The following is a 10,373-nucleotide window of genomic DNA, read 5'->3' as shown; positions in this document are numbered from 1 at the left end:
TCCTTGATAAGTTTCTTGCTCTGGAAAATATTCCACCAAATTTTTATTTTAATTCTTATTTAATTTATGTAATAGAATTATAAATTATTCTAACATTAAATTTATGTTTAAAAATATTTTAATTAACTAAAGAAAGTTTTAAGTGTTCTAATTCAATTTAGAATGTATAAAAATATTATTTTAATTCTTCATGTAATATTGCGTAATATCTGTATTTACCTGTGAAAAATATTTTAATTTCTTTAAAAGAAGAAAGTTAAATAAAACAAATCATCAATAGGATACACCACTGTGTTCTAGAAAGCGAAGTGTTATAATAATTTAAAATGAATTAAATATCTAATTATTTTAAATCTTTTAAGAATATAATAATACAATTAGAAGGTAAAATTAAGAATGTTAACATTGCAAAAGGAAAATTTTAACATCATCTAAAAAGCTGTACTTTGACTTAACTGTATCAGATTGACTTAACAAATATTGATGAGTAATAAAAAATTCACTATATTTTTCTTATACTAAATGGAAAACTATAATTAAAAGGAAAAAAAATTTGATTACAATAGTGGGGGGAGGGGGATGTTAAAGCTTTAACATCCTAACTGAGCAATAACCAAGGTACTGCGATAAATGTTTAGGATTATAATAAAACTGAATTGAATTTTTGCATAATTAGTAGTTTTGTTACTGGAAGCAGTTTAGGACGAAATTGTATTCATAATGATTAAACAAATTCGATGATTAGATTAATTTCACTCGTCAGAATATGAATTCGGTAACTATTTTTAACAATATCTTGTTGTTTTTTTTTAATGATTTGCAGGTTTATGATTATGAGGGCTTTTTACTTTTATGCAATATGCTATTCATCTAAACATTTTTATGTAGATGTCCAAAGAGAAACTTTTCATCCTACTGATTCTAAGTGCTATATAGCATGAATGAAACATTTGTCTATTGAGAATAAGAAAATGTAAGTCTGAGATGACAAGTAACGGTTTTTCGGAGAAAGGATTGGCTGAAGTTTTTTCCGCATGCAAATGCTTTTTATTGATTATTGATGAAATTGTTTGATATGAGGATATTTAGAAATTGTGTTCACTCTTATCACAGTATTCACTTTTTCAAGCTGGGAAAACCTAAAATTTAAAACTACCACAAAGAGTTCTTTGAAACATTGGTTGGTAGTATAATGATTGCACATAACTATACTGCAAGTGTGTATTCAAATTGTTTTATGCAAAGAAATGAAGGAAAATAATAATTTATCCAGTCTTTTCATCAGGAATATTTTTATTAATAATATTAAGTATAGAGCAATTATTAGAGTTTTATTTAAATCAATTACAAAATTGAAAACATATCTATTATGTAAAGAAAATATCAAGCTTTTTATAAAATTAAAAATTTTCTACACAAAATTAGTAACAATTTCAGATGGGCAAAATTCACAATTTTTATTTCTCAAAAATGTTCCAAATTTATGAGTAAGTTCTCAAAAAGTATGAATAAATAGATACATACGTTAATTTACTAATGGAAAATAAAAATTTAAACCATGAAAGTCTTTTTTTTTTTTAATTATTCCCTTTGAATCTCAGGAATTAATAAATAAATAAAAAAAAAGAGGAATTAAATTAGTCCTCAGCTTAAATTTAATAGTACCAAATAAAAAATTTCTGAAATAAATTTAAGTTTTGAACTGATATGAAGAAGTAGCTTGACATTTTTTATTTTTAATAAATGAGGGTGAATGCTATACCAAAGAAATGTTTAAATTACCCTGAACAAAATTTGCTTGCTAACGTAGATAACAAATTTTAGGGAGTAAATAAGGCATAATTCTTAGAAAAATACTGCAAAAGATTTAAAAAGAAAAAATAGTGTTAAATGTAAATATGTATTTAAATAATGTCAGACTGAGCTCTTTATTTTAATGCAATTTCATGATTTTTAAATCAATGAATGATAAAAAAAAAAAAAAAAAACAGTTAGTAAAAATATTAAATATGTGAATTCTGTTCTTTAAAGAGAATTGCTGAAAATTAAGTTAAAAAACAAGGTTTAATGAATGATATAAAACTGTAAGCAAAGACAATTCTTCCATCAAGTTTTTGTGTGTGATGTGTGGATGTAGTTCATTTACGTCGCACTAGAGCTGCACAATGGGCTATTGGCGACGGCCTGGGAAACATCTCTGAGGATGATCCGAAGACATGCCATCACAATTTTGATCCTCTGCAGAGGGGATGGCACCCCCGCTTCAGTAGTCCGACGACCTGCACGCGAAGTCGAGCACTTTACGGTAGCACAGTTTAGCGAGGACCAATGCCGCACACCCTCGGTCCCTACGCAGACTGATCCAAGTGGGTCACCCACCCGCACACTGACCACAGCCAGTGATGCTTGATTTCGGTGATCTGCTGGGAACCGTGTCTTAATGATCAGTTCACTGTGGGACTTCAAGTTTTTAAAATAATATTTTTTGGCGAAATAAAAATTTATGGTTCTCATTTAAAATCGTGTACTAATCGTGTATTGTAAGAAATTCAATCTACAAAGCTATACCTGGTGGCTCGTTTGTTTGTCACTTTGATTTAGTTATGGTTGTTAATGTCTTACAGTGGAGTAAAGGCGACTTTCTGAGAGTTATCGGAGTGATAACCCGAATACTTGTCAAATCTTTTTAGAGGTTTGAACGCCCCCGATCCTTTCCGTCTTATGGAAAACACTATTCCTATTACTGAAATGATCAGTAATTTTAACTATTTTTTACGTTTTCGTGCTAGTTTAGTTTATAGCCCTATGTGGTTAGACTAGAGATCCGCTTGTATTTGGGAGCAGCATCATCGATTCCGGTCCTTTATTTCTATTGTCAACCCTTATTTCTACTGTCAAGCATTCTTTCGAATTTACTAAAATAGGCAGCTGAAAGCGGTTTATCAATAACCAAGTCAATATGTAAATAAATAAAAGTTTTGAAATTTACATTCATTGATGATTTAGTTTCTGTGCTCTGCTATGGTCTAGTTTTACTTGAATAGAACGTCCGTTTCATTTATTCATAAATAATGAGAAGAAAGAATAATTTTTCGTACCATTTTCAAGTTTCGTAAAATAATGAAACTTGTTATTAAGCCCCTGGAGTGGGGAGTTTTTGCTAATGAATTCACTTTAAATAGTTCATATAGTAATAAGATTATTTTATTCTCTTTCATTTTTACATTTATGTTTTACCATGTTTTCTATCTTAATTTCTTCTTATATTCGAATATGTTTTCATACTTGTGCGGTTAAAGAGCATATTTATTACAATCTTTTCATTGTCTAGTTTTTGTATTTATGAATTTGTTTGATATGTTTTATAAGTCACTTTGATTTAGTTGCAATTAAAATTGCAAGATTTTATTCTGGAGTGATTAGAAAGTTTCTTTTAATTCTTACTTATTTATATTCAATCAGAGCAGTTATGAGGGCGGGGCTTTTCTCCAGTTTGCCACTCTTGTGATAAAAAAAAAAGGCTATTTTTATAATAATCATAAAAAGTTCTTTTAAAAAAAATTTTTTTTTTTACCCTTAACAGCAACTTATCCAATCGCAGACCAAAGGAAATTTTATACATTTTAACCCTATATAAACTTATAAGAATTTAAATTTTTATATTGAAAATTTTAAAATTTTGAGTTCTATATATTTCAGATATTTAGATCAGTGGTCCCAAAATTTATTCCGAGGACCCCATGGTTTCTGTGGAAGGGTCATATTAGTTCCAAAGATTATGACTTATTTTAACCAGTTATGACTTTTGCAACCTGTAATTATACCTAATCTATAATTCTTTATTTATTTAATATTATGTTTTAAAAAAATTATTTAAATAAAAAGCGTGTGGGAAAAATGGCAAAATTAAAAAATATATCTAGTTATTCTAATATCATTGAAAAAATTAGGAAAAAAGGTACGCAGTTACAAAAAGTTAAATTAATATTTCTCATGGAACATCTCAATTCAAAGTAGGTACTAAATTCTTCAATGAAAAAATATGTTTTCCTGATAAACGTTCGCAATATTTATGATAGTTCTTTTGGCCTTTCATTAAAAAAAAAAAAACATACTTAAGTATGTTTAATTCATTTCCAGTTTAGCTTATACATGAGAAAACTGATTCAGAAATATAATTAAGGCTGCTCCAGCCTTGTAAATTTGATTGCCATAAGTAATATCTAATTTTAGAACTATTTGTAATAAAAGGATGATAAAGCTTCAAATTAAATATTTTCAAAATAATAATAATATTTTCAAAATATAATAATAATTTAAAAATATTTTCAGTAGTCCATTTAGAATAGTTAGTAGTATATTTGAATAATATATTCAGAATTGTTAATGAAGTTTAAGTTGTGGTTCCACTAATAGAATGCTAATCATTTAGAGTTCCATAACTGATAGAAATTGGGAACTACTGATCTAGATTGATATTAAGCTATTCATGGCTCCTGAAGGCTGTGCATTTTGCTATTCATAAAAATGAAAATCATGAAGTTAACTAATATGATTTGAAAATCTTTAGTCTTATTTAAGTGAGTTGTTGTGTTTAGAACTGATTTTTATTATTCATTATGTTGTTTATAGCTTTGTGTGTCTTATTAGTGTTTTGTTATTGTGAGTTATGATTATTGCAATGGGGAAAATGCTTAGTTAGTTCTAAAGGTACTTCTCCATTTTGCCAGCATAAACGATAAAGTTGCCAATATAAAGTCACCGGGCTCAACTAAATTCATCTGTCTTTTTATTTTTTAGGTTATGATTATTTTATTAAAAAATGAAAATAAATCAACAGATGTGTAAAATAGCTGGAAAAGTACAATTATGGAAAAATTTTATCTTTCTGGGGAATAAAAATCTTCTTTTAATAAAGGTTTTTAAATTACAAATTATTATTCAAATAAAAAGAAATTAAAAAATAAGTACTGAAACTATTATTGTGAAAGTCTGGATTAATAACGTACTTAAACCTAAATCATCTTTTCTAAAGATCCCACACATGATATGTTATTGATAAAAAATAAATTTAAAATTGAAAAATAATAATGATAGCCAAAAAGATGCTTAAAATTATTGTTCTTAGGAATGAAACAAAAATAAATCATATAATTCTTTAATAAATTGGAAAGTTAGGAGCACAAATCAGGCAGAAAACGAAGAATTTTAAGAATATGTATGCTAGCGAAACGGCACTTCATCAGGGGATGCACTGTCTGCCAACATACCTTTCTGTCATAAGGGTAATACCAAAAACTGACTGTGCCCCAAGGCCCCAAAATTTATAAACAAAAGAAGAGCAAGCAATTAAAAAATCAAAAATTGAAATAAAAAAATTATGAAATACAAACACAATTCAAAAGTGCGCAGAGTAAGACCTAATGATGAAACGCCCATTTATATCCTCATATAATTCTTTTTAATGTTTTACTTGCTGATCCTTTACCATTTAGCTTCAGCTAGATCTTTTGACCAATTTTCAAAAATTACGAGAAAAATTACAAGTAATTTGTTCTTCTTAATGCCTTCTAAATGATCTTAAAATTAAAAAATTTAGCCACAGCTCTGAGCTCTGATAAAAGTTCTAAATCAAATTAAAGAGAATTCAGCATAATAGCCCAATGATGGAGAAGACATCTATTTTCCATTGAAAATATTTTTTTTAAAAATTCTTTAAAAGGGCTACTGAAAAGGGTACCTTCAAAAGTTTATAATTATGTATTACTTTAAATTTAATTTATCATAAATTTTTATAATGTACTTCTTCCTATTTTTTTTAGTACTGATTGTTGGATCTACAGTTGGTATGGTGAATACATTTTTTCCTAGGTGGCAAATTGCCATTTATTCCTTGTATCCTTCATTGTGTTGTGAAAATAGATTTTGTTCTTTATGTATATTTATATTATTCATCATTCTTTATTTTTGTTTCTGTATAAAAAGAAAACACTTGATAAATTTTAATCTAATGATCAGATTTCTAATTAAAAATCAAAACATGATCAAATGATCTGACCTTAAATGTGCTAATCAATTTGTGCAGATTTTCTTTTTTTTTTAACGAATTTATATTCTTGATCCTTAAACTGCAAGTTTTTGGTGCAACAAAAAACTCTACATTCAGCTAGCTCTTAAAATATAAAATGAATGGAAAATAAACCTATATTTAGTATCAAAATGTTTAATAATGTAATCATGACGTAATTTTATGCATTTGTGTTTTATGCATCATAAAATTCTACGTTCAATGAACGATATAAAAAGTAATTAAGAAGGATCACCTTTTATTCAACAGTAAAACATTTTTCCTAAAATTTAAAAAATAGGATTAAAGTTTTGGCTTAGCATGTAATGTAAAATTTTAAACTGCAGCTGCTTTGATTATTTTAAGAAAACAGGTTGTGACATTTTCTTTTCAATATGAAATGAAACTTTTCATTCTATTTTTTATTTATGTATTTTATTTAACTATTATTTATGTATTATATAATTTTAATTAATATGATTTAAAAGAAATTTATTTAACCACTAACTTCAGTAGTTCTAAACTTTTTAGGATTGCAGTGCCTTTCTTAATTATGAGTTTTTGTGGTTCCCCAACTTAGTAATGCTATTACTGATCATAAATAGGAAATAAAAACTAATTGAGCTCCGTCAACTGTTATTTGATAAATTTGTTAATTTATTTGTTATTAAATTTATCATCTTTGATGCGGATGCACACTTTTACTGGAATGCTGGCTTACAGCATTTGTAATATATATCCAGACCTATCTCATGCAGATACCTTAACCTCTTTTAGATTTTTCAGCATTTTTATATTTATTTTAGAATACCCTCGAATGTATAGAAAAGATTTATTTGCTGCTGAAAGAATGTAAGTATGCGCCACATTTAAGAATGATTGTAATTGTAAAACGCTTAAATTAAAAACAGAGCAAGGAAAAAAATCAGAAATATATTTAAATTGTATTAGATATACAAAGCTTAATGTTGCATTGGAGCATTATCTTCAGTGCAAAGTATAATACTGAGAAAAAACATTATACAAGATTAAAAATAAATAAACTTCATTAGGAATTAATGAATCTGGACTAACCTTTTAGCATCAAGCTACCTTCTCAATTAAATAGTTTCATATATCATATACTATTCATATATCATATACTATTCATATATCATCATATATTATTTTCATATATCATCATATATTATTTTGAAAGTAAATTAAATAAACGCAATTTGAGGGGGGAAATGTGCTATTTGCTGCATTGTTAATCAAATAGCAATACATTTTGAAAAGCAAAACATTGCGTTCAAATTGTTCTAAATTTTGTTACAAGATTATTATGGTGGCAACCTGCTAAGGAAAAACACAATGTCTAGTTTTTGTCAATTGTTGAGTCAGTTCACGCCATGCATGCCACATTTTTGTGGGGGTTGGAAATAAAATATGTTTAAATAGTTCTCGAAAGTTTAAAGAATTTCTTCCATTTACTTAACATTGAAAAAGTGATACATTTTTATTTAATTTCTTATTTTGTTTATAACTTAGAATTTTCATAAATTTTTTTTCTTCATTTGTCTGAAATATTTTAGGGACTTTTTGAGATTTCTAATTATTGAGGGGACAATTACCAACTGTACTCCACGCCAGTGATACCATATAGTTCACATTAAATTTTGCTTAATTAATTAAATTAATTTATTAAAATTCTGTTTCATCATTTTTGATTTTTTTTCATTTAGTGATTGTGATTATGATCGTGTTTTTGTTTTTTATGCTTAAAATGGGTTTGTTATTCAGCATTTATGTTTAGATCGGCATCTTTTATAATTATTTATAAACTGTTTATCTAAATAAGACAAAATAGTTTACCACTATTAATTGTTTAAATTCTTTCTTGGTTCTTTTTAGGTATCAAGGCTATCTTGAACACTTCATAATTAAGCTGGGCATTTATGGCAGAAGCTATTATGTTAGATTTTATCTGTACCTTTGGTGAGAAATTTATTTACATAGTATGTCAATTAATTTGCACATGATAGTAAATTAATGTAAAATAGTGACCTGGCTTTTTCATGATCATTCTACATGTGCTTTATTACTATAAAAATTATTAGAATTACTTCACTGGTAGCCTTATTACTAGAGAACTTCTAGATCTAATACAGTATTATGGGCCATTCGAATATTTTGCAAGCACTTGAGGCGCCTGCCATCAGCTTATTTTTTTTATAAGGAAGGATAGGAATGAGACTTAATACACTTACTTTCTGTTAGCAGGGTTGGGGTTTTGGATATCCTAAACTGGTTTTGGACAGGACACATGGGTTTTACTGTAATAAATTTACTAAAACTGTCTTAAAGTGTCCAAAACCTCGAACATTGGTAAAAGGTAAAAATTTTATATATGTAACCATTGTACACATAATAATTACATAAATTATTAAATATTTGATACTTTTTATACAATTTACCTTTAATTATTTTTTTATATTTATTATACAATTTTAATTATTAAAGGAAAATAATGTAATATAATAGGAAAAGATTAATAAATTTTGAAGATGTACAATTCATGGAATAACAAAAGTGAATACCATATCCTTTAAATATGATTTTAATATTGATAAATTATATTTTTGCGAAATAATTCAATATTAAAAATAATAATAAACTTTTTTAATGAAGCAAAAACTTTTCTTCATTTTGCTTCTTGTTCAAAAATTAACCTTTTACTTTTCATATTTTTTTTTGAAAATTGCGACATAATTCGAACAAAAAGGTCTTGGACAAATTGAACAAAGGGGTTTTGGACAGGACGGTTTAAACCGTTGATTAATCCATTCTGTCCTAAACCTTGCCAACTTTGGTTACATGTAATAATCATCAAGTTTTATGAGGGGAAATCTTTTACAAATAGAAAGGAAAGGCGATTCAAAATCATCTAAAACGTGCTAAGCAAAAGTTTATTTCGAAGTTTGATTATAAATTATAATAATTTTCTTGAAAAAATAAACTTAAATACTTCATATAGTAATAAAAAAAATTAGCAGCTTTAACTCAAAGTATTGCAAAGATAATGAAAAAAATGTTAGCATTAAATTAGTTTAAAACTTGTTACCAGATTGAACTCAAAATTTTTGCATCAATCTTTTGTAAATGAACAGGAGGTTTAAGATAAGTATTAAATTTTTAGTTACTAGTGCCAATTTTTATAGAACTGGTTAACCTACATTTGTATAAATAGTTGACTAACCAATTTGCGTGTGGATGGCTAACGCACACATTGTGAAATAATTAGAAAATGGGTTAAATTATGTCACGTGTGTTGCAATTTTTGATGCACTGTGGTTACATTAAACCTATCATTGTTAAACGTAACCTTACATTGAAAGCAAAATACACTATGCAATACATGGTGAATTTTTCTAGAAAACCAGTTGCGTGATTCTTTTACATGTTTTATTACCCAATACACTATGCACTATGTATAGGGCTGCAGGTCTGTCGCGGCGCTAATTTCCGCAATGATTTTCGCGAAATCGTGATCTTTTTTCCTAAAATCCGCGAATTTCTCAATATATCTTGACTTTCGCGAAAATTGCTTAAAATTTGATTTGTTTTTTATATATTATTTTTATTAAACAGAATTTTTTATTTTCCTGAACCTTAAATTGAACATGTAATATTGATTAGACATTTAGGGGAGTGAATCAATAGCAAAATGACATGAAAATAGTTCAGAGATAAGAGATAATCACAATCTTGTCAACTAAGGTGGTCTTTCTACACTTATGGAGGGTAATTACCTTCCTGAAGTCAGTAAGAGTACAAAAGAAATTTTAATCACAAAAGAAGGAAAATGTTGTAAATCAAATCTTTGACAGAAAAATTGTTATAGATGCTATTGCACTGGGCAATGAAATTTCTACTGCCTTTCTACGTATCCAGTTAGTTTTTCCTAGGCGGCTTCTTGTGATTTCTTAAATATGAACCAGTTTCTTAGATGAAGGGGGGTGGGACTAGTAGTTAGTAGGGACTTATAACTAGTAGTTTGAATGCAGAATGTTTGAGTTTTCACAGCAATTACTTCTTACAAAGCAACGGTCAAGGAATTCCGCGTTGGTGAAGGAAAATTGATCGAGTTTTGAAAATCTAAGACCGAACGCTCCAAAATTGGCAATTTGAAGTTTGTCTGTGCCTAAAAACAGCACTGACGCAGAAAGATCGTTTTCTAAGTATAAAAATGTATTAAGTGATGAAAGACGAAGCATAAATGAGAATAATCTGACAACGTACAATACTTTGTACAAAAATTCTGTTC

The 10,373-nt window shown here is 27.5% G+C and overlaps 1 protein-coding gene across 1 annotated transcript in view; it reads left to right on the top strand.

Annotated features, from left to right (window-relative positions):
- Positions 1-2,967: 2,967 nt before the first annotated feature.
- Positions 2,968-10,373, top strand: part of LOC122270416 (cytochrome b-245 light chain-like) — a gene marked incomplete in the record, with an annotated part of 16,454 nt that continues 9,048 nt past the window's right edge. Inside the window, 3 exon segments of the mRNA XM_071182805.1 lie at positions 2,968-3,190; positions 5,823-5,895; positions 6,845-6,910. Coding sequence (XP_071038906.1) covers positions 3,121-3,190; positions 5,823-5,895; positions 6,845-6,910 — 209 coding nt within the window.

Source organism: Parasteatoda tepidariorum, chromosome 6 (genome assembly GCF_043381705.1).
Source record: "Parasteatoda tepidariorum isolate YZ-2023 chromosome 6, CAS_Ptep_4.0, whole genome shotgun sequence".
Taxonomy (NCBI): Eukaryota; Metazoa; Arthropoda; class Arachnida; order Araneae; family Theridiidae; genus Parasteatoda; species Parasteatoda tepidariorum.
This window is presented reverse-complemented; position numbering and strand designations above follow the sequence as displayed.